Here is a 19845-nt window from a genome sequence, read left to right as displayed (position 1 = left end):
TGAGGCTTGAGCCTTTTATCAACGGAGCTAGAGGAGCTCGCAAGCAGCTCTACTCGTTTGTACCTCGAGCTTAGCTCGTTTCGAGCTTTCTTTACAAAGCTTGAGATTGGCTCGTGAGTTGTGTTTTCAAGCTCGGGTTTGGTCAGGCTTGGCCGGATTCAGACTCGGCTCGTTTATTATTTAAGATAATTTATATATATTTTTATTATTTTTATATATTTTGAGAAAAACATTAAACGGGCCTAAGCTTGGCTTGGGCTTGGCTATGAAGTGTTAACTTCATATATAGAAGTCCATAAGAGTTGAAACTTAAAAATACATAAGGCCTGTTAAAGCTCAACGAGCCTAAACGAGTTTCCCATAAAAGGCTAGCGCTCGGGCTCAATAACTAATCGAGCTTTATTTGAGGCCCGAGCTCAAAAAAGTTCGCCTTGTTTAGAGCTTTTTATCGATGGAGCTCGAGTAGCTTACAAGCAGCTCGGCTTGTTCAGATTCATCCCAACTATAACGTAATTATTATTCTTGCTTTAAAGCAATTCTATTAAGAGTTCACATGTGAATTTACATTGTAGCATAATATTGCAACTTACCATGCTACTGTAGTCTCTTGTTAATGAGTCATATCAGTTAAATGGTTAAATTTAGTTTCTTCTAACAAATGTACTAGGTGATCGAGTTCGTTTAAGCGGTTTTTTCATATGTATTATATTGTAATTATACATAGGTTAGGGGTTTTTCACTGCAAAGCCAGTTATTGGAAAAACCGATTTTGATTGTTTGACCAATGCCAGGTTACGTTTAATAACGGATATTTCAAAAATTGGGTAGCCTGTATTTGCATCTCTGACTAGACCAGCACGGCAGCACCGGCCCTTAATAATGTCATGTTATGTCACGTCATGCTATACATGTCTATATACACATGATGCGTATCGAATAAACGTTCACACTTGGATTTAAATCATAGTAGGAATAGTATGCACACTTGGATGATTTCAAGGAATTGAGATAATAGCAAATAAAAATTATATGTGACCAATGTTATTATGTTAAGAAGAAATAATTATTTAAAAAGTAACGTGTTAACATGTGTTTAACTTGTTATGACATAATTTTAAACATGTTGTATTGTTAAGCTCAAACCTAAATCTGTTAATATCCGTGTCATGTGTTAACAGATATGTGTCAGAAGTTGTCGACGTATACAATATACACCCATAGTTATGCTTGTAGATATGCTTTGACGATGTCCAAAAATATTATGTTTGATAAAATCTTTGGTATTGTTTTTATGTCACGTGGCGAAAATAAATATCTGACGTGGCGTGTAAATATTTTATTTTTCATTTTAAAATCCAACAAGGCAGCAACCCTCAACAACATTATAAAGCTCAAACTTTATTTTTATAACCACCCCTCAAACTTTATCGTATTGACAAACTAATACCCTTATTATCACTATTCTTTGGTAACCATAGAAACCTATTAACCAACTTGAGAAAATCTTAGGACCTGGTAATATCCCGTTAACCAACTAGATCGAGTATATCACAATTTACGTTGAACAAGTGACCTTGAATAGGTTATGGTATAAAACCAGTGAAAACATGATTAAACTTTAAATGTTTACAAAAATTATTAATTTAACACTGCGTTAGCCCTTAAAAATATAATCTTTTTTTTTTAGTTTTTAATTTGCTCGTGTAAGCAAAGAAGTTGACGTTGTTTGTACAATTTGTACAATTTGCATAACCATTTTATATTTTTAAAGTTTATTTCTCATTGACTTGATCATTTATCTATAATATAATTTTATCATTGATCACGTTTTTTTAAATCACAATAGAGAAAGAAAATCGGATATGCATTAAGTCTTGTGTTTGTCAATATGATGTAGAATGCAATCTATATTCTATAATGATGTCATGATGTAGATATAAAATGTTAAGCACAAAAAAGAGACAATTGACATGATTAAATATATGTTCAAAAGAGATGAATCATTTGACTAAACCAAAGGTAAATATATTGAATATGAAAATCCTTATGACATATGGTATATATATTGAATAAATCAGACAGATACATAGCCATAAACAGGACCGTCTTCAAAAACCATGAAAGTATTTTTGCCCGAAGACAATTTGGTGTTATATGAGTTTAGTAATTGGGATTAAACATTAAAAACACATTTTTTTTCAAAAAAATAGTTATATATTATTAAAATTAAAAAAAAAAAAATAAGCCCATCGGGGTGTCGGGCCGGGGTCCATCGACCATCCAGCCCTGGTCATAAAAATGTACAAATCGACCTTAATGTGCAAAGCGAAGCAAAAATCACGCGAAGACGTTTTCGTAAATAGTGTTGTATTTTATATTGTAACGTAATAACGAAAAATGTCAACGTGCTTTTTTTTTCACCCTTCACTTCACACGTTTGATCCAAACACTATATATATTAACATTATAAATTATTTGAAAAAACCGAATTACGTGTTAATGTGATGTATAAGAAAAAGAAAAATCTTCAAATTAAAATTGGGTTTCTCACTTTCTATTTAAAGTAAAGTTTAGATTACATGAACTCTGTCCGTTTGAGTATGATTTATATGTTAGATTTCGTGTAATCTTGATAGATTTTGATCTTAGTTTAAAGCTTTTGAAACATTCTAACGTGTTCTACTTGTTATATTTTAGATCTCATGTAAATCTATGAGAGATTTATAATATAGTTTAAACCTTTTAAAACTTTGTACATGACAATACAAATAGTTTCCACGTTTTCTTTACTTCTTTAATAATCTAAATTTTACCTACAATCTAATCATAATCCATATTGTAATCAATTGGCAATCTTATTAACATAAGGCCTACTGGTATACTTTAGCGGCTGATATAAATTAGGATGACATGACACTTTAAGTATGGATTAAATCAATTCCCACTTGTGTTAAAATTGTTTAAAAGAGTCATGAATTATGCTCTTCACGGGTTAAAAAGCGAATAACAATATATTAAATTAAAAATTAATAGGAGTCAGATGGAGTTAAACAGATTAAACAATTTTCTTTGGGTGAGATGGAGTGAAATAGAGAAAATGAGTGATGTGACGCTTATATGGAATTAAGAGGAATTAGAGTACACCCTATGACCTAATTAGCATAAATTTGCACTTAATTCGCTTATAAGGAATGTACATTTTCTCTATTTGGTGTATAATAATTCAGTTTGAGCGATATCGAATAAAAATGAGTGAGACTTACAATGATTATGTAAATCATTCATTAGGTTGATAATGAAACCCAAACCCGAAACTCAAAATATTTGGGATCGCTAATACACGTCCCATTATGTATGAGACGATTTTATATACTTTTAAAACTTTTCACAGGTTTGGGTTTGTAATACGTTCGATTACCCAATAACATAGCTCCATTTTCTCGATTATATACACAAGTAACTTGCCATAATTTTCTTTCTATTTTTCTTATACTTTAAATATGGTACTCAATTATAATTGATTAATAGTTACCTGACGCAATCGATTATCAATATTTTGTTAAAACCTGATAGACACTAGACGGGTGTTTTTAATTAACTAATGCGTATACCCGAAACCTACATGTTTGCCCAATGTCTTACAAGTAATTACCCGTTAGAAGCCTCTGGGTTTGGTAAAATATTTTATAATCAGGAATATGGTTGGGAGTTAGGACGACCTAAACTCATCCAAACTCGACCGGTTCTCAAAAACTCGGTTTAAAACACGTGGACACGGTCTCTCTTTGTTTTTTTCTTTATTGTTACGGGGAGAGAGAAACACAAAAATAATTTGATCTATCATAAATTATTAAAATATTTTACATGAATAAAAATAATTAATTGTTAAAATTGTTAGTAAGTCTATATTACCCATATTCATAAAATGAACGTAAACATGAGTTGACTTGAAACATAACCCGAACATGACACGAATGAAAATAAGTTGACCCGACACAACATGAATAAATATATGGGTTGGGTTAGGGTTGAAGAATCTCAACACGCCAACCCAAAATCCATCTACCCTCAAACCCGACACCCGATTACCTAAACCCGACCCATTTTCAAAAACCCGGTTCAAACCACGTGGACACAGATTCTCTTTCTTATTGACTTATTCACCATACTTTCAGCTCAAGTTTCTGTGAAATCTAACCCTTCATTCCGCGTTTTCACAGCTATTTATTTACTGTTTCAAAACCTTCAACTAACCTCCTTCATGGCGGTTTCTAGATAGAGAAACAAAAACCATTGCTTTCCGCATTTTCCATCTGTTATTATTATTATTCTTATTAATTCATGCGTGCAAGCTAAACCCAAAACCTTCATTTCATCATCATCTTAACTGTTTCATTATTTGTTTTCCACAAATTATTTAAATAATCATCAATTCCCATCATGGGTTTTTATATTCAACATTCATTTCACAAACCCATCAATTAGTTTACAACAAATTGTTATATTTGCAGGTTCTTTTCCCATGTTTTATTGTTGCACACCAACTGTTTGTGTTATTGTCTAGCTGAACTTTGGTTTGTTATAATAGTATGGGAGCCCATGTAAGCAAGAAGTTTGCGGGTGGTACTTCGAGTTCATCATCAATGGCTTTGAAGGATACACAACAGATTATTACCGAGCTTAATGCGTATGAAGCTGCTTGCAAATCAGATGCTGATTTGCAAGTGTTTGATACGGCGTTACACGCGCGTGCGAATAATGTGATTAATAGTTTGGCGGTGGGGGTTGAAGTTCGGGCGTTATCGTTTGATTCGTTGAAGGAAGTCACGGAGTGTTTGTTGGAGATGAATCAAGAGGTTGTGAAGGTTATCTTGCATTGTAAGAAGGATATATGGAAGAATCAAGAGTTGTTTGAATTGGTTGAAGAGTATTTTGAGAATAGTCTTCAGACGGTGGATTTCTGTTCGGCGTTGGATAAGTGTTTGAAGCGGATTCGAGGGAGTCAGTTGTTGATTCTCGTGGCGTTGCAGCATCTTGATGAAGATGAAGGTGTGGAGGATAGGTATGAGAAGACTCTTGAGGATTTGAGGAGTTTTAAAGAGGCGGGTGATCCGTTTACGGATGAATTTTATAAGATTTTTCATTCGGTTTATAGACAACAAATGGTGATGCTTGAGAAGTTACAAGCGAAGAAGATGAAATTGGATAAGAAAGTGAAGTATATTCATACGTGGAGGAAATTGTCGTCGGTTATCTTTGTGGCTACTTTTGCCGCGGTGTTGATATGCTCTGTGGTGGCGGCTGCGATAGCTGCACCGCCAGTGGCTGCTGCTCTTGCGGCAGCCACTGCGATCCCTCTGGGATCGACTGGGAAGTGGATTAACACTCTTTTGAAAAACTATGAAAACGTGATTAAAGGGCAAAAGGAGATAATTAGCTCGATGCAGGTTGGAGGCTTTGTGGCGATTAGGGACCTTGACTCGATTAGGGTTCTTGTTGACCGACTTCAAATGGATATCGAGGAGTTGATGAAGAATGCCGATCACGTGATTGAAGGTGATGAAATGGTGAAAGTTGCAATTGATGAGATTAAGATAAAGTTGAACTCGTTTATGAAAAATGTAGATGATTTGGGGACGCAGGCGGATAATTGTAGCCGTGATGTTAGGCGGGCTAGGACCGTTGTCTTGCAAAGGATTATCAAACCGCCACACCATCAGTGAAAGCCTTCAGTATGACCATTGAATCTTGTATGTTTTAACTTCAGTTTGTTCATTCATGCGTTCATTTGTTTTCTAATATAACTATATGTTATTGTTATATTATTTGTTAAAGCAATTATAATGGCATAGTGTGCTATCTTTGTTCTTTTAAATGTGAAAGCAAAAACTATTTTGCGACTTTTATTTCCGAATGGTTATGGCGAATCGACACATTTATCATATTTCTTACAACATAAAGACGAACCACAACTGAATATTAAGTAAATGTATGCTTCAACATATTAACTTTATACTTTGATTTTGTTAAATAAAACACTAACCTACGCGACTTGCAAGGATTCTTCGCGTTTGATCTCGAACACCTTCTTAAGAACATCTTCAACCGCCTATACAAAGTCCGATTTCAACGAATTAAATTCACAAAAATCAACATATTCGAAATTAAAGTTCATAAATAATATTTTACCTTGTCAGGAGTAGATGCACCGGATGTGATACCGATTGTCACATGGCCCTTCGGTAGCCAGTTTTCCTTTTCAACTAACTCACCGTGCTGTTAAGAACGGGACGTTTAAATGTAATTACATTACAAGAAAGTAAATTGATAAGTGTAGTTTCTAGTGTTTTTACCATTGTCTTATAGGCTATGCGGTTTCCGGGACCCACTCTCTCTACGGTGTCGATCCAGTAAGATGGAATTCCGTGCTCCTCGGGGATCTCTTGTAGATGTGAAGTATTGCTTGAGTTCCACCCGCCAACTACTAACATAAGATCCATCTTTTCGTTCACTAATTTATACATAGCATCTTGTCGCTCCTATAAAATGATATAATATCTTAAATATAGATCATTCCTGGTTACATATTAGGATTAATTTCATATATATCCCGTCAAAAGTTCAATTGTTATCATATTTACCACTTTTAAACACTAAAATTTTCATAAATATATAGTAAAAAGTATTATAAGTAATTGATACTATCTTGATTACTAGGAAATCGGTGGTAATATATTATTATTAGTGTTTAAAAGGGAAAATATGATATTGTGAAATCTTTAAATTTGAGAGGACATATATGTAACTGTATTGTTTTAGGTCTAACGGGTCAACTCGGAAAAAAGAAAAGACTACCAAGAAAGTGGGTCAACTTGTTTTGTGTCTAACAGGTCAATGTATTAAGGAAAGTTAGGTACTTTAATTATTATTGTAATAATATCTTTCTGTGTTTTTCGGTCTAAGGCAATCCGACACATACCAAAAGTTAGTTAAATACCAGCTAGTCTGCTACCCACCCGCCCATTGTTTAAAAGAAGCACTTACTTGAGTAGCGTCGCAGATGGTGTTGAAACTTATGAAGTGTTCCGTGGCATTTTCCACTCCATATTTACTCATCATGGTCCGCTCGACTAATTTCCCTGCAAATATTACAAAAAGATAAAAAAGCATCAGAAATTGTGATTTCTGGAATTCTGGACAATTATTATAATAAATAAAGGAAAATGATACCAACCAATTTCCTCTGTTTCTCCCTTTAACATTGTAGTTTGGTTTGCTACACCAGTTTTAACTAGATCGGTGTCGGGATCAAAACCCTTGGAAACTGCATATTTAAATTTCTGCAAGTATGCAAAAAGTTAGAAGTGCGTAGATCTTTAAAACACAAACAACAAATCAATATTAAGTAGGTTTTAATATAGTATTTACCTCCAGAAAAGCTTCTTTTGTTGAGCTGGATCCGTTAAGTTTACCACCAAGAATGTAATCACACACATATGTTGCCTAGGTGGCATAGGAAATAAACTCCTTTAGAAGAATATAAAAAAGGAAAAACCAAAGAAATGAACACTAATAAGCATACCTCATCCATGTTCTTAACAATCACATACTTTCCTGCAAAAGATGCGGTTGCTACAGTTTCCTCGTGAGAATATTTACCATGAATTATAGAAGTATAATCCCCCTTTTTATGTTTTTCAACTGAAGTCCACACCTTGGAAACCAAACAGAAAGTTTATAACAATACGAGAACATTACATAAGGTAAAACCGTTATAGCAATTAAGCAACTAAACAAAGATGAAAAGGAAATACCTTTGATACCCAAGGACACGTTGTATCAACTATTTGAACTTTTTGGTTACTCAAAGTCAACATCTCATTTACTGCAGCTCCAAAAGCAGGTAAAATTACCACATCGCCCTTATCAACGACATCAAACTGTTTCTCTCCGTTCTCAACGGGAATGTTTTTAACCTCCATCTCTTCTAGCCTCTATATTACATAATTCAAGTTTTACTAAATTTGACACAATAGATTAGACTGCAAATCAATGCTATATTGTACTTTTGATAAGCAGAAGCATATAATCAGCTTTATTGAAATAAGCGTATGTTACTCTGGCTAAATTGTAAGTTTAAATCCTCCAAGAATAACCAATTTAAACACTCCCATAATACCTTATTAACAGTAGGATTATGAATAATTTCATTGGTGATCCAAATCTTCTCATCAGGGAACTGTTTCCTTGCTTCATAAGCAATCTGAACGGCACGCTCAACACCCCAGCAAAAGCCATAAGCTTCTGCAAGCTTTATAGTAACATTTCCCCAAGTGTATTCATTATTATTCTCCTTCAGTGTCTTTATAATGTCACCTGATAGTAAATCAATAAACACCAATTCTGTTAATCTAGACAAAAAAAGTAGATCAAATAAACTGCAATTCTGAACATCCAAATTTAGACAAATTTATCAACCAATTACTCTTACATGCAATATAAACAGACTTAATCTCACTATCAATACAATCCGTACGAATCATTCATACCTCACAAGCTATGACGGTTCAAATTATCTACAAGCTATTCGTACATGCAGTATAAGCAGCCGATAAGATCGGCAAACCTAAACTTCAATCTCATTATACATCGATACAGTCCGTACGGATTCATCATACCTAACAAGCTATCACAGTTCAATTTGTCTACCGATTACCAGTACATGCAATATAAACAATAGATGAGATCGATAAACCTAAACTTCTATCTCGCTGTAAATCAATACAATCCGAACTTCCGAAGCTATGCCAGTTCAATTTATCAATCAATTACTCGTACATGCAATATAATCAATCTAAATTCAATCTAACAGTAAATCGATACAATCCGAAGCTATCACAGTTCAATTTATCTATCAATTACTCCTACATGCAGTATAACTGAATAAGCAGCTGATTAGATCGACAAACCTAGACTTCAATTCAATCTCACTGCAAATCTACACAATCCGTACGAGTTTATCACACCTAACAACCTCTAACAGCTCAATTCATCCACAATTCATAAACATTTCAGCAAAAATCAACTTATAATATAATATAAACAACCGTTTAGATCAATAAACCTAAATTTCAATCTCAAATAGATACAATCCGAAGCTATCACAGTTCAATTAATTAATCAATTACTCGTGCACGGTACATGCAATAAACAGCCTATTAGATCGAGAAACCTAAATTCAATCGCATAGTAAATCGATACAATCCGAAGCTATCAATTACTAGTACATGCAATATAAGCAGCTGATTAGCTCGATAAACCTAAACTTCAATTCAATCTAACAGTAAACCGATACAATCCGTACGACTTCATCACACCTAACAACCTCTAGTAACTCAATTCAGTAACATTTCAACAAAATTCAACTTAATCTTATAACACTTACTAGTATACTCCTGATTCATGAGCTCGAGAGTCTCCTTCTTATGTCCGAATCCTTTCCTGTTATAATTATCACTCCGAGTCAAATTATGCCTGAACACCTTCGCATCGAACTCAGCACCACCAGTAACCGTAGAGTCTCCGGCTGAGCACCGGACGGATAACGGCTTCCGGCAGCGGAACAGTTTGACGTCCGGTAAACATCGGTCCGTGCAAGTTGAGAACGGAGTGAATCGGAGTGACGCCATTGGCAGTTGAATTGAAAGAAGTTTGTTAGGGTTTGAGTTTATATAATTACAATAATAATAATAATAATAATATTATTATTATTGTTTTGTTTGATTGAAAGGAAAAATTGACTAGCTGCCGGGTAGTACTTGGAAACGTGGGGGAATATTAATGGGAAAAGTGGAGATTAATAATAATATAATGTTTTGTCCAGTGTGTTTTTGTTGAAAAAAACGATTAGGTATCATCAAAATGTTGTAAAAATTGCTAATAGTTAATCCGATGGTGGGATGCGGATTAGCGATTAATCGAGATTAATTGGATTAGACTTTAATGTATAATTTTCAATTTTCAATGTTAAGTATATATAAACGAAACTTTTAAAAGCTTCATGGTTGCTCCATACATTCTCTCAAGCTACCAGATTGCTATATTTGTAATTTGAGGCTTCTCATGCATTTGACACGAATTCACGGGTATAAGTCTCACCAAACCCAAATAGCCCCTAAACGGTTTATAATATCTCATTATTTAGAAATTAATCTCACCAAATATTTGATATGGAAATTTCTATAAAACTAAAAAATAATATCTTATTTTTTTAAAAAAAAAAATTATTTATATTTAAGAAAAAATTTTATAGTAAAAAAAATAAGCGGGTCATGGGTCTCACCAAATCCAGATAGCTTTTTAAACATGTTATAACATCTCATTTCTTTGTGAAATTCGTTCATCATCAAATTTTAATTACATTATTAACTAATAACGTAAAACAACCTCGTAATTGGATCGGACTTTAATGTATAATTTACATAATTATATACATAGATACACATTTTTATAGGTAATTTTCAGTTTTATACATACATAAACACATTTTGGCCAGAAGTTGGCTTGAATCTCGCAAGAAACCACTGTTTTTGATGGAATTTTACCAGAAAACGCTAATTTTAGTCGGAATCACGCCAAAAACAGCTAATTTTGGTAGGAATCTCACAGAAACCATCGATTTTGGCCGGATTTCACCACTGACCGATTAGCCCAAAATTAATCAGTGAAGTGGAGACTAGCGATTAATCGGGATTAATCAACCTTGTCGGGATTTTTGCAACACTGGGTATCATGAAAAAGTTATTATTTTAGTAAAAAAAAGTTGCAGAAACCGATACATGATAGACTTGAGAGTTGTGAGTACTTGGTATAGCGAGAATTTCTTGGACACTGGTAAAGCAGTGCATGGTCGTCTGATTTAGCTCGATGTTGACTGTATCTGAGGTTAAGTCTAACGGGAATTACTCGGACATTGGACACTGGTAAAGCAGTGCCTGACTGTCTGGTTGGCTGATTTAGCTCGATGTTGACTGAATCCGAGGTTAAGTCTACCGGGAATTACTCGCACACTGGTAAAGCAGTGCCTGGTTGGCTGATTCAGCTCGATGTTTACTGAATCTGAGGTTAAAGCGCTTCAATATCCCCTACCCTCGGAGTTCTTGTACTTACCGATTCCAAGGTCATGTTAACCGACTTTTGCAACACAACATTAAGTTAGTGATTAATTAATAATATGTTAACTATTGACTTTAGAAATATACAAATGGTTTTATGATAAGATTATGTGTAGTGGGTGCTAAACAAGTGCAACCTTAGCCCGATCAGGCGCCAAACACCTTTCTTAGAGGGTAGTATCGGGTGCCATAGTGGTAACGAGCGTGAGGGCTTTATGCGTGAAAAATAGTTAAAAATATGTTTTTTCCAGTTGATCACGTCAAGTCACATCACACACCTTTTTTAGTTAAACCATTACGCGTTTTTAGGGAAAGGTTAGTAAGGGCACCCATCCTTACATGGTCTCCGAGATGGTGAAGAACATTAAATCGCTAGGGTATCTTTGGATATAAAATAGGTCTTCGTTTAAGTACTTGACGCGGACGGAAGGGTGTAGTTTTGTTTTCTATTTCTGTTTTGTTGTTTTGAACTACTATCGTCTTTCTAGTTGTGTTTGTTTTTAATGAAAGATATCGTTCAAAAAGAAAAAAGAATTTACATGACAGTTGATTTTTTTCAATATCTGGTTAAATCACTACTAAACAAAATTTATGATCATCAGAAACTTTATAGATTCATGGCTACTTTTATAAATCTTTTCTTTCATAATATTTAAAGAATCAAACAATTCTCAATAATTGGGCCTATTGTGAGTATGTTGATGCCAGATTATTAAAAGTCCAAATTGAGGGTTTAAATGGACATTTAAAAAAATCTCAACAAATAGACTAATATAATATTTTTTTTTGAGGTTCTAGTAGTTTCACAAGTTAGGTCATGGGGTATACTCTAACCCCTCTTAACTCCACATAAGCACTACATCGCTTATTTTTCTCTCTTTCACTTCATATCACCCAAAGAAAATGATTTAATCCTTTTAACTCCATCTCACTCCTAAGTGTGACCCCAACACCAAACACCTTGCTTTTATTGAAATTCACTTTGAGACCTGTCGATAAATGAAAGCACCTTAGAAGTCTCGCTAGATTCACCATGTCCCCAACTTTCCATTCTCTAATAAACATGGCGTCGTCCGCGTACACAACGTGGGAGATAACTGGGCCGTTTTTGGGTAACCGAATCCCTCTAAACAGATTCTGTTGTACATCCGATTTCAAGACGGTATTAAGTCCCTCCATGGCGATTATGAAGGGAAACGGAGCAAGAGGATCCCTTTGTTTGACACCCCTTTTGAAATTAGATTCCAAGGTCGGTGATCCATTCACCAACACCGACCCGTTGAGAGAATTGATTGGATCCAAAATCTCCATGTAGAACGAAAACCCACATTCTCCAATACCGAATCAAGATAAGACCAGTTAACTGAATCAAAGGCTTTATCAAAGTCAACTTTAAACAACATACTTGGCTTCTTAGAACTGTTAATCCATGAAATGACTTCGTTAACAAGTAAATGACCATCTAGAATATATCTACCTTCTATATAAGCCGATTGTTCGTCTCCTATTAGCCCAGATATTACTCTCTTAAGCCTTAGAGCAAGAAGTTTAGAGATAATCTTGGACATACACCCGATCAAGCAAATTGGACGATAATAACAGAATGCCACCGGGTCCTTCTTTTTGGAATAAGAGAGATAAATGCCGAGTTACACCCGTTCTCCTGGAAACCTACAAACTCTTTTAACAAAGTCAAAGAAATCTTTGCTCAAAACATCCTAGAAGACTTTTATAAAAATAAATGTAAAGCCGTCCGTGCAGGAGATTTGTCGTTACCGCAAGCCCACACTGCGTCTTTCACTTCCACTATGGAGAAAGGACTCTCCAGCAGTCTGAGAGCCTCTTAAAGTTAGAGTTGAATAACCCGAGGCCTATCAAAGTTTTGCTCATTATACTTTGAAGAAAAAAATTGAAGAACGCGTTTTTAACCAGGTCTGCATCGGTCTCCCAGTTTCCATTCAAAGAGATACCGTTTATGTTAGATCTTTTTAGATTACCATTGACAGTACTGTGAAAATATTTGCTATTTTCATCCCCTTCCGCTCCCCATCAAACCTTCGCTTTTTGACGTAGGTCCAAGTTTTTTTTAAGATTAATCACCAAAATCTTCATCTTTGAATTAGCCCGAGTCTCCCTATCCGATTCAGAAATTCCGACAACCTTGGCTCTAACTTCAATATCATTAATTATTCCAGCCAAGCACTTCAGTTCAACCTCGTCATCCCCATAACACCCGATCTCCAAGCTTTTATGTCAAGCTTAATTTGTTTAAGTTTCCACATCAGATTCAATTATTTGAAACTACTTAGGCTGACTCTCGACCAAGATATGGCGAGTAAATCTGCCAGATCCCCACAAGACAACCAAGAATTGAAAAAAAAGGGAACAGGACCAAATCTCCGCGAATTAGCCGAAAAGACTAGAGGACAATGATCTGAAAGCTCTCTTGGCAAAGCCGTAACCGACCCTGACGGCCACTTGTTTAACAGATTACCACACACCAAGAACCGGCCACTTATTTAACTCTTATACATCTACTAATGAATTATTATTACATTTATATATGCACATTATACTAAAATTATAATACATTTTATTTAGGAACTCATTCTAATTGAGATGACTGGTTATCATCAATTCTTGTATTATGTTTTTAAGCTGCAATTGTAGGTCTAACCAACCATCACAAGAAAGGAGAATAGGGTATGGTTTTTCTTTCATAACGACATAGGTAATATGGTTGTTTTCATTATCATTTGTTTTGTGTTTGTCATTGGTGTCATGTAGTTAGTTTTCATAATTCCAATGGTTTTCACCATCATTAGATTATATGACATCTTTTGTTATGTGCTCTTGGTTGGAGAAATGAGGATGCTCGAGACCATCTTGGGCTCTTGGCAACAAGCAGAATCTTGTGAAGCTGAGGGTCCATTGCCACAGGTTGCATAGTGACTTGCTCGTTAGTAGACGATTTATCCAACTTAGGCTTTGTAATATGTAAGTCAAAACCATATGTCCTCGATTTTAGCAAATATGAGTTTGATAAAAATTTAAAGTGCAATTTGTTTTTTAAGAGGTAAAATGTTTGCAATTTGTGAACCACATCTACGGACCTATGTGGAAAAAAAGGTGGACCAAAGGCCTGCAGGGCCAGCTCTAGGGTGGTGCGAGCTGGACACCCGGCCGGGGCACAGTTTTTTTGGGGGCACGTTGGAACTACCGGAGAGTTGAAATCGTGATGGTAGTTTGACCTTTCAATCCATTGTTGACAAAGTAGTAGAACTAAGAGGAAAAAAAAAGAAAAAGACATGCCGGAAAATTTTCCGGTGACCAAAGAGGTTAATCGTGAAAAGAATAAGGTATATGGTGAAGATGAAGTAATAATGGAGATTGTTCTCTCACCTATAAAGCTATAAGCTACTACTCTTTACGTATTAACACAATATTATAATGAGAAAAGAAAACTAGTAGGATAGTAATATATTTTAAAATAAAAATTCTATTTGATTTTGATATTTTAAAGGTATATTTTCATTTTAACAAAATATAAAATTAAGGAATTGTTTATACCATTCATATTCTTATGAGATTTATTTGATTTTACTTTAACTGCTATCTATACTTCTAGCAAAATATATATTTGAATTATTACTTATCAATATTTTTCTCATCAAATGATTTCTCAGTTTTATCAACATGCATACATATTATTATCATTTCTTAATAGATTTGGAGTTTGAGTAGCATGGTAAAAAAACATGGCCGACCCTAGGGTAGTGCAATCCAGACATTTAGCAGAGGCCCGTAATTTTCGGGGGCGAAATTTATTATATATATTTGAAAAAAATTATAAAATATGTATGAAACTTAATCATCTTAAATATATTGGGCCCAAACTTTTTTTTTATCCATAGCATTAATCGTCATTAAAAAAATTAGCTTATATATTTCGTTAGTTCTTATAGGGCCTACGGGCCTTTTTATTTCGGCTCGGCCGTGGCATTTAAATTCTCGGAGCCGCCCTGGCATTCTGTAATAATAAGAATATTGTTTGTTTTTTAACTACTACAGACTGCTAAAATAAACTGAAATTTATATAAACAGATTTTTTAAACTTAAAAGAGTTTTTTCCAACATTGAAACTTAAATAATAAATATATAACATTGAAATAATACTAATTAAACCAAAAACACATTTTTAAATCATTTATTACATATTTCGCACTACAAAATCAAACCTTGGTTTTTCAATATGAGTTCTCAAATGCTATAAACATTGATTTGAACTTTCAAATACACAAAAACCTAATGACTAATTTCAATCTCATCACGAGAAAATTTTAGCAAATAAAAAATTCGAAGGCTGTTAATTTCACTTACAATCAATGTCGAAGTTTGGAAGAGGCGGCAAACGGTGGTGGAGAGTAGCGAGGACGAGAGGTTGCGAAGCATGGTAAAATAAGATTTTGCCTCAAGTGTTGGATTTTGATCGCTGGAGTAGGGGTTGTGGAGGGGCGACGACTGATGGAGGAGCTAGGAGTGGTGGCTCGGGTTGAGAGTATTTGAAGTAGAACGATGGTTTATGAGGTTAGGAGAAGTAAAAAGAGGTTGCGCCAAATCTACACAAATGTTTTTTTAATGAAACGTTTGCGATAAAACAAGGGGTATTGGTTCTTATTACTCCCAAGTTTCACCAATTGGTTAATAACACTCACAACTTTCATTTTGTCACCCATCACTCTCAACTTTGACCCTATTTGTTTTTAACACTCCCTCGCTAACGAACAACTAATGTCGTTAGTGAAAACGCTGTTGTGAACGCTTATTTAACTGAGTTGGTATGCTTATGTGTTACATGTGGGTCCCACAAGGCCATCTCATCTCCTTCTTCATCATATTAGCCCTAGCCACCTCCATCACCACCCACCAACCTTTACCTCCACCACCACTTATCATCCAACTCCTCCACCACCGACCTCCACCACTCACCAAATTACATTCAGCTCCTCCACTATTGATGCTTCCGGTGGTTAAGCAACCAACATACGGAGGTTCTAGGAATGCTCATGCAGTCACCGACGGGGTAGATTTGAGCCGATTTACATACCTCATCTAAGATCCAGATAAGAACCACCACTATCGTCATTAATCTGACCCGATTACATACCTTCGCTTCTGAGATCGAAAAAACGCGCTATTTCCAGCCACCATTGTACGGCCGTAGCCTCTACCCCGTCGGTGACTCAGGAGAATTCCTAGAACCTCCATATGTTGGTTGCTTAACCACTAGGAGCATCAATGATGGAGGAGTTGATGTAATTTGGTGAGTGGCGGAGGTCGGTGTTGGAGGATGAGTGGTGGTGGAGGTCGATGGTGGTGGAGGACTGGAGGTAAAGGTTGGTGGGTGGTGATGGAGGTGGCTAGGGCTAATATGATGAAAAAGGAGATGAGATGGCCTTGTGGGACCTACATGTAACACATAAGCATGCCAACTCAGTTAAACAAACGTCCACGTCAGTGTTTTCACTAACGACGTTAGTCGTTCGTTAGCGAGGGAGTGATAAAAACAAATAGGGTCAAAGTTGGGAGTGATGGGTGACAAAGTGAAAGTTGAGAGTGTTATTAACCAACTGGTGAAACTTGAGAGTATTAAAAATCAATACCCCATAAAACAAACACTCTGCACTTCTGCAGAAGTTCATGTTTACGCGTGGTGTGCCCGACCTACACAGAAAAGCTTCCGCAAAGCTCTTTTCAAGAAAACAAACACCAATTTAAAAACTTAAGAGAATAATTAGAAAAAAAATAATAATTAGATAAGAAGTTATTTTATATTTCGCTTAATAACTTAATATTAAATACACGTTCTCAGGCTGGTGGTATAGATTCCAAACCTTTTGACTTTTGAGGGTTAGTTAAAAAAATCAATAAAATAAAACAATACTATATACATCTACTATTATAATAAAACAAGGTTTATTTGGACAGGTGTTATTGTCACAGCAGGTCTCCATGTTATTTTAACATTCTATGATGTGAACACGTGGAACTCTCTCCTTCAAGTATTTTACAGTTAATTTTGATAATTGAAGTCGTAAGATGGTTTCTTCCATGATTCCAGTACATGCACTCTCAGTTTCTTCTCCTCAAACCAATCGACCCCCCCCCCTTTCTTCTTCAATCGACATTGTTCCTTTCAGTCGGTACTCACTCAATTATTTTGGATGACAACTGATGGCACCACCCCAAATCCACCACCGGTAGTCCACAATTCGGTGTTTATCTACTGACCGAAGGATGTTTCAGTGGCATAATTGATCCTTAAGCCTAGGTTTACTCGCAAAAACCATCACCGGTGGCAACGAATCTAATCAAGCAAAGTAAAGTCAATTGACGGTGTAATTGGCTCCGGGAGATCAAACCTGGGTGGTTCTGACGAGTTTATCGTAGGTACGTGTTTCGGATTTCATTGGTTTTTGTAGTTGGTTGTTCAGAATAATTCTGATTATTGTTTTACAATCTGAATAGATTTCTAAGATTGGTTGTATTGTTTTATCTAATTATCGTATACTTCGGATATGCGTAGTAACATTGTGTTTAATATTTAGTACTGTTCTCAAATAGAAGGTTAACAAGCGGAATATACTTTGGTTCAGATAAGACTTAAAATTTTCACTTACACTTGTAGCCTTTATTAGACGAAAGTCCAGTTAGGATCACCCCCAAAGGATTATTATGTACAAATTGATGCATGAAATTCCCTAATTTAAGCAGTCTGCAAGTATACCTATTAAGTTATTATTTCTTATAATTAAACAAAATATAATGGAATTTGATATGAAACAAATGTGTATATATTTTTTATTTAACAAATTCCAATGATACTATCAATCGTCCCAGTCATATGATCTGAGTTGTTAAAACAATCGGTGCGGTTTCAAGTTAAGATGTGGCAATGATAGTGGGACTTCTGGTTAGTATGTGTCAATGTATTCATTTAAACATAATTGGTGTTGGTCCGACCTCAGCTAATGTTGTATTTGGGTGAGTTAGTTATTAATCATTAACAAGTGTTACAACTTTATAACATTAATTGAAGAAAGTAAATGTTGTTAATTTGGTATTGTACTGATTTATGCAACAACTGTAGCACGTCTCAAAACGGGGCTTTAACTACATCTGAGTGAGGCGTGAACGAGATCTTTGGATTAGGTCAAAATGGGTTGTCGGTAACTTCACAACTTTCTGCATAAGGAACTGCTCTTGATGCATTCTCTCATTGTCTTATTGGAAGTGATATTGGGGTAGTTTGGTTACTTGTCAAATAATGGAGCTGGCATATGATCTATACTCTACTTAACAAATCAAAGTAAGTTTTCTTTTGGTTATAGTGGCATTATTTGTAATTTAGTTGAATAGATAGCTTCGAATAATATAAAATTGCATATTTGCATGTTTTCAGGCCACATTATAATGTGAATTGGCGATTATTTTTGTTAATGGTCAAATAGTGTCCATTGACCTATCTCTTTTCACATTATCAACAACCATGGTGGGACCATAATCAACTTAGGAACAACTCTGCATAGCTTTCTAAAGATGCTCTTAAACCTTTTATGGATGCTTTAAGTTGTTTAGGTCATAGCCAGGTTTTGGAATTTGACTAATGGTCAAATTGTAATGCTGGTATCTATTTGATTCTGTTTCTGCAGATCTCCTAATCGATTTCACAATCTGTATAGTCGCTTATTTCGAACCAAGATAAGTGTTACATAATTACCTCAATGTTTCTCTTCCATACCAATTAATTCTCAGCATTATGATATAACCATTTAAGTAATAATCCAAATTGGTGGACTTGGGTTGTGCTAAAAGCTTAAACGGATCAAATATAAAGCCTTAGCTCAAAACTGATGACTGGACCGGATTTTATTTTTGTTTTTCCTTTCAGAAATCTCAATTACTAATTCAGTTATTATTTTAAACCTAATATATTCTTTATTAAAACATCATATTTTTTCATATTGATATTCACGACAAATTTATAAAGTATTAATCTATTTTGTTTAAATTAGTTGAAAACATTTGTTATGAGAATTAACTAATCAACTGTCGCGATTAGTTTTATTGTAATAATGATGCGAATGATGTTCTGGTATTTAATTTTAGTTTACGGGTCAAAATTTAAATTTAAAAATGAGTCAAAAATTGGCGTTTTAGTAAACATGTCAAACATGATTATTATTAAACGGATCAAAATAATCATTTTTAGTACGCTATTGTTTTTATTTAATATTCAACTGGTTCATATTTGTGCCTTAATATTCAACTGGTTTAAATTTGTGCTATTGATTGGGGCAATTTGTTATGGTGTATGTAGGACTTTAGCAAACAAGCCTAAGATACTATTTTTAGTGAACAGGCCAAATTATAATTTTGGTGAACATTTTTTTAATTTAATTTTTTACTACTTATTTTGGTCTTTCAGGTTGATATTTATTTTGACAATGTTTAATGCCTTTGTTTTGGGGATGTATGTTTTAAACGTGTATGAATGAATGATCCTGACAGTAAACTTTATATTTTTTTTGCATTGCAATCTATAAGTGATTATTAGACAACCTCATTTTTACACTTTGCCAAACTTGAAAATTGTATGAGAAAGGATTCT

At 34.7% G+C, this 19845-nt stretch overlaps 2 protein-coding genes and 1 pseudogene across 2 annotated transcripts; 1 reads left to right on the top strand and 2 right to left on the bottom strand.

Moving 5' to 3' along the window:
* Window positions 1-4505: 4505 nt before the first annotated feature.
* On the top strand, window positions 4506-5851 carry LOC143540913 (UPF0496 protein At4g34320 pseudogene; annotated as a pseudogene).
* A 26-nt stretch (window positions 5852-5877) lies between these two features.
* LOC143540912 (4-hydroxy-3-methylbut-2-enyl diphosphate reductase, chloroplastic-like) lies at window positions 5878-9782 on the bottom strand. The gene is made up of 10 exons (XM_077033868.1): window positions 9446-9782; window positions 8180-8376; window positions 7815-7994; window positions 7583-7714; window positions 7429-7503; window positions 7235-7340; window positions 7045-7139; window positions 6354-6539; window positions 6190-6276; window positions 5878-6109 (listed from the first exon to the last, which is right to left on the bottom strand). Exons 1-10 carry the CDS (start codon window positions 9687-9689, stop codon window positions 6044-6046), a joined length of 1368 nt encoding a protein of 455 aa, XP_076889983.1. The 5' UTR covers window positions 9690-9782; the 3' UTR covers window positions 5878-6043.
* A 2277-nt stretch (window positions 9783-12059) lies between these two features.
* Window positions 12060-12485, bottom strand: LOC143540894 (putative mitochondrial protein AtMg01250). The gene has a single exon (XM_077033856.1). It carries the CDS (start codon window positions 12483-12485, stop codon window positions 12060-12062), a length of 426 nt encoding a protein of 141 aa, XP_076889971.1.
* Window positions 12486-19845: the final 7360 nt, after the last annotated feature.

This window comes from Bidens hawaiensis, unplaced genomic scaffold (assembly GCF_021521415.1).
Source record: "Bidens hawaiensis isolate Kalapana, Puna unplaced genomic scaffold, B.hawaiensis_p1.1 tig00012385_1, whole genome shotgun sequence".
NCBI lineage: Eukaryota > Viridiplantae > Streptophyta > Magnoliopsida > Asterales > Asteraceae > Bidens > Bidens hawaiensis.
Note: the sequence above shows the minus strand (reverse complement) of the source record. Positions and strands in the feature narration are given on the sequence as shown.

Bases quoted from the DNA above. Each gene is read 5' to 3' on its own strand.
- LOC143540912 (XM_077033868.1), bottom strand. From the start codon at position 9,689: ATGGCGTCACTCCGATTCACTCCGTTCTCAACTTGCACGGACCGATGT. The intron at 7,504-7,582 runs GTATGCTTATTA...TATGCCACCTAG, and splicing joins TTGTTAAGAACATGGATGAG to GCAACATATGTGTGTGATTA. The intron at 6,277-6,353 runs GTAAAAACACTA...CGTTCTTAACAG, and splicing joins GCATAGCCTATAAGACAATG to CACGGTGAGTTAGTTGAAAA.
- LOC143540894 (XM_077033856.1), bottom strand. From the start codon at position 12,485: ATGGAGATTTTGGATCCAATCAATTCTCTCAACGGGTCGGTGTTGGTG.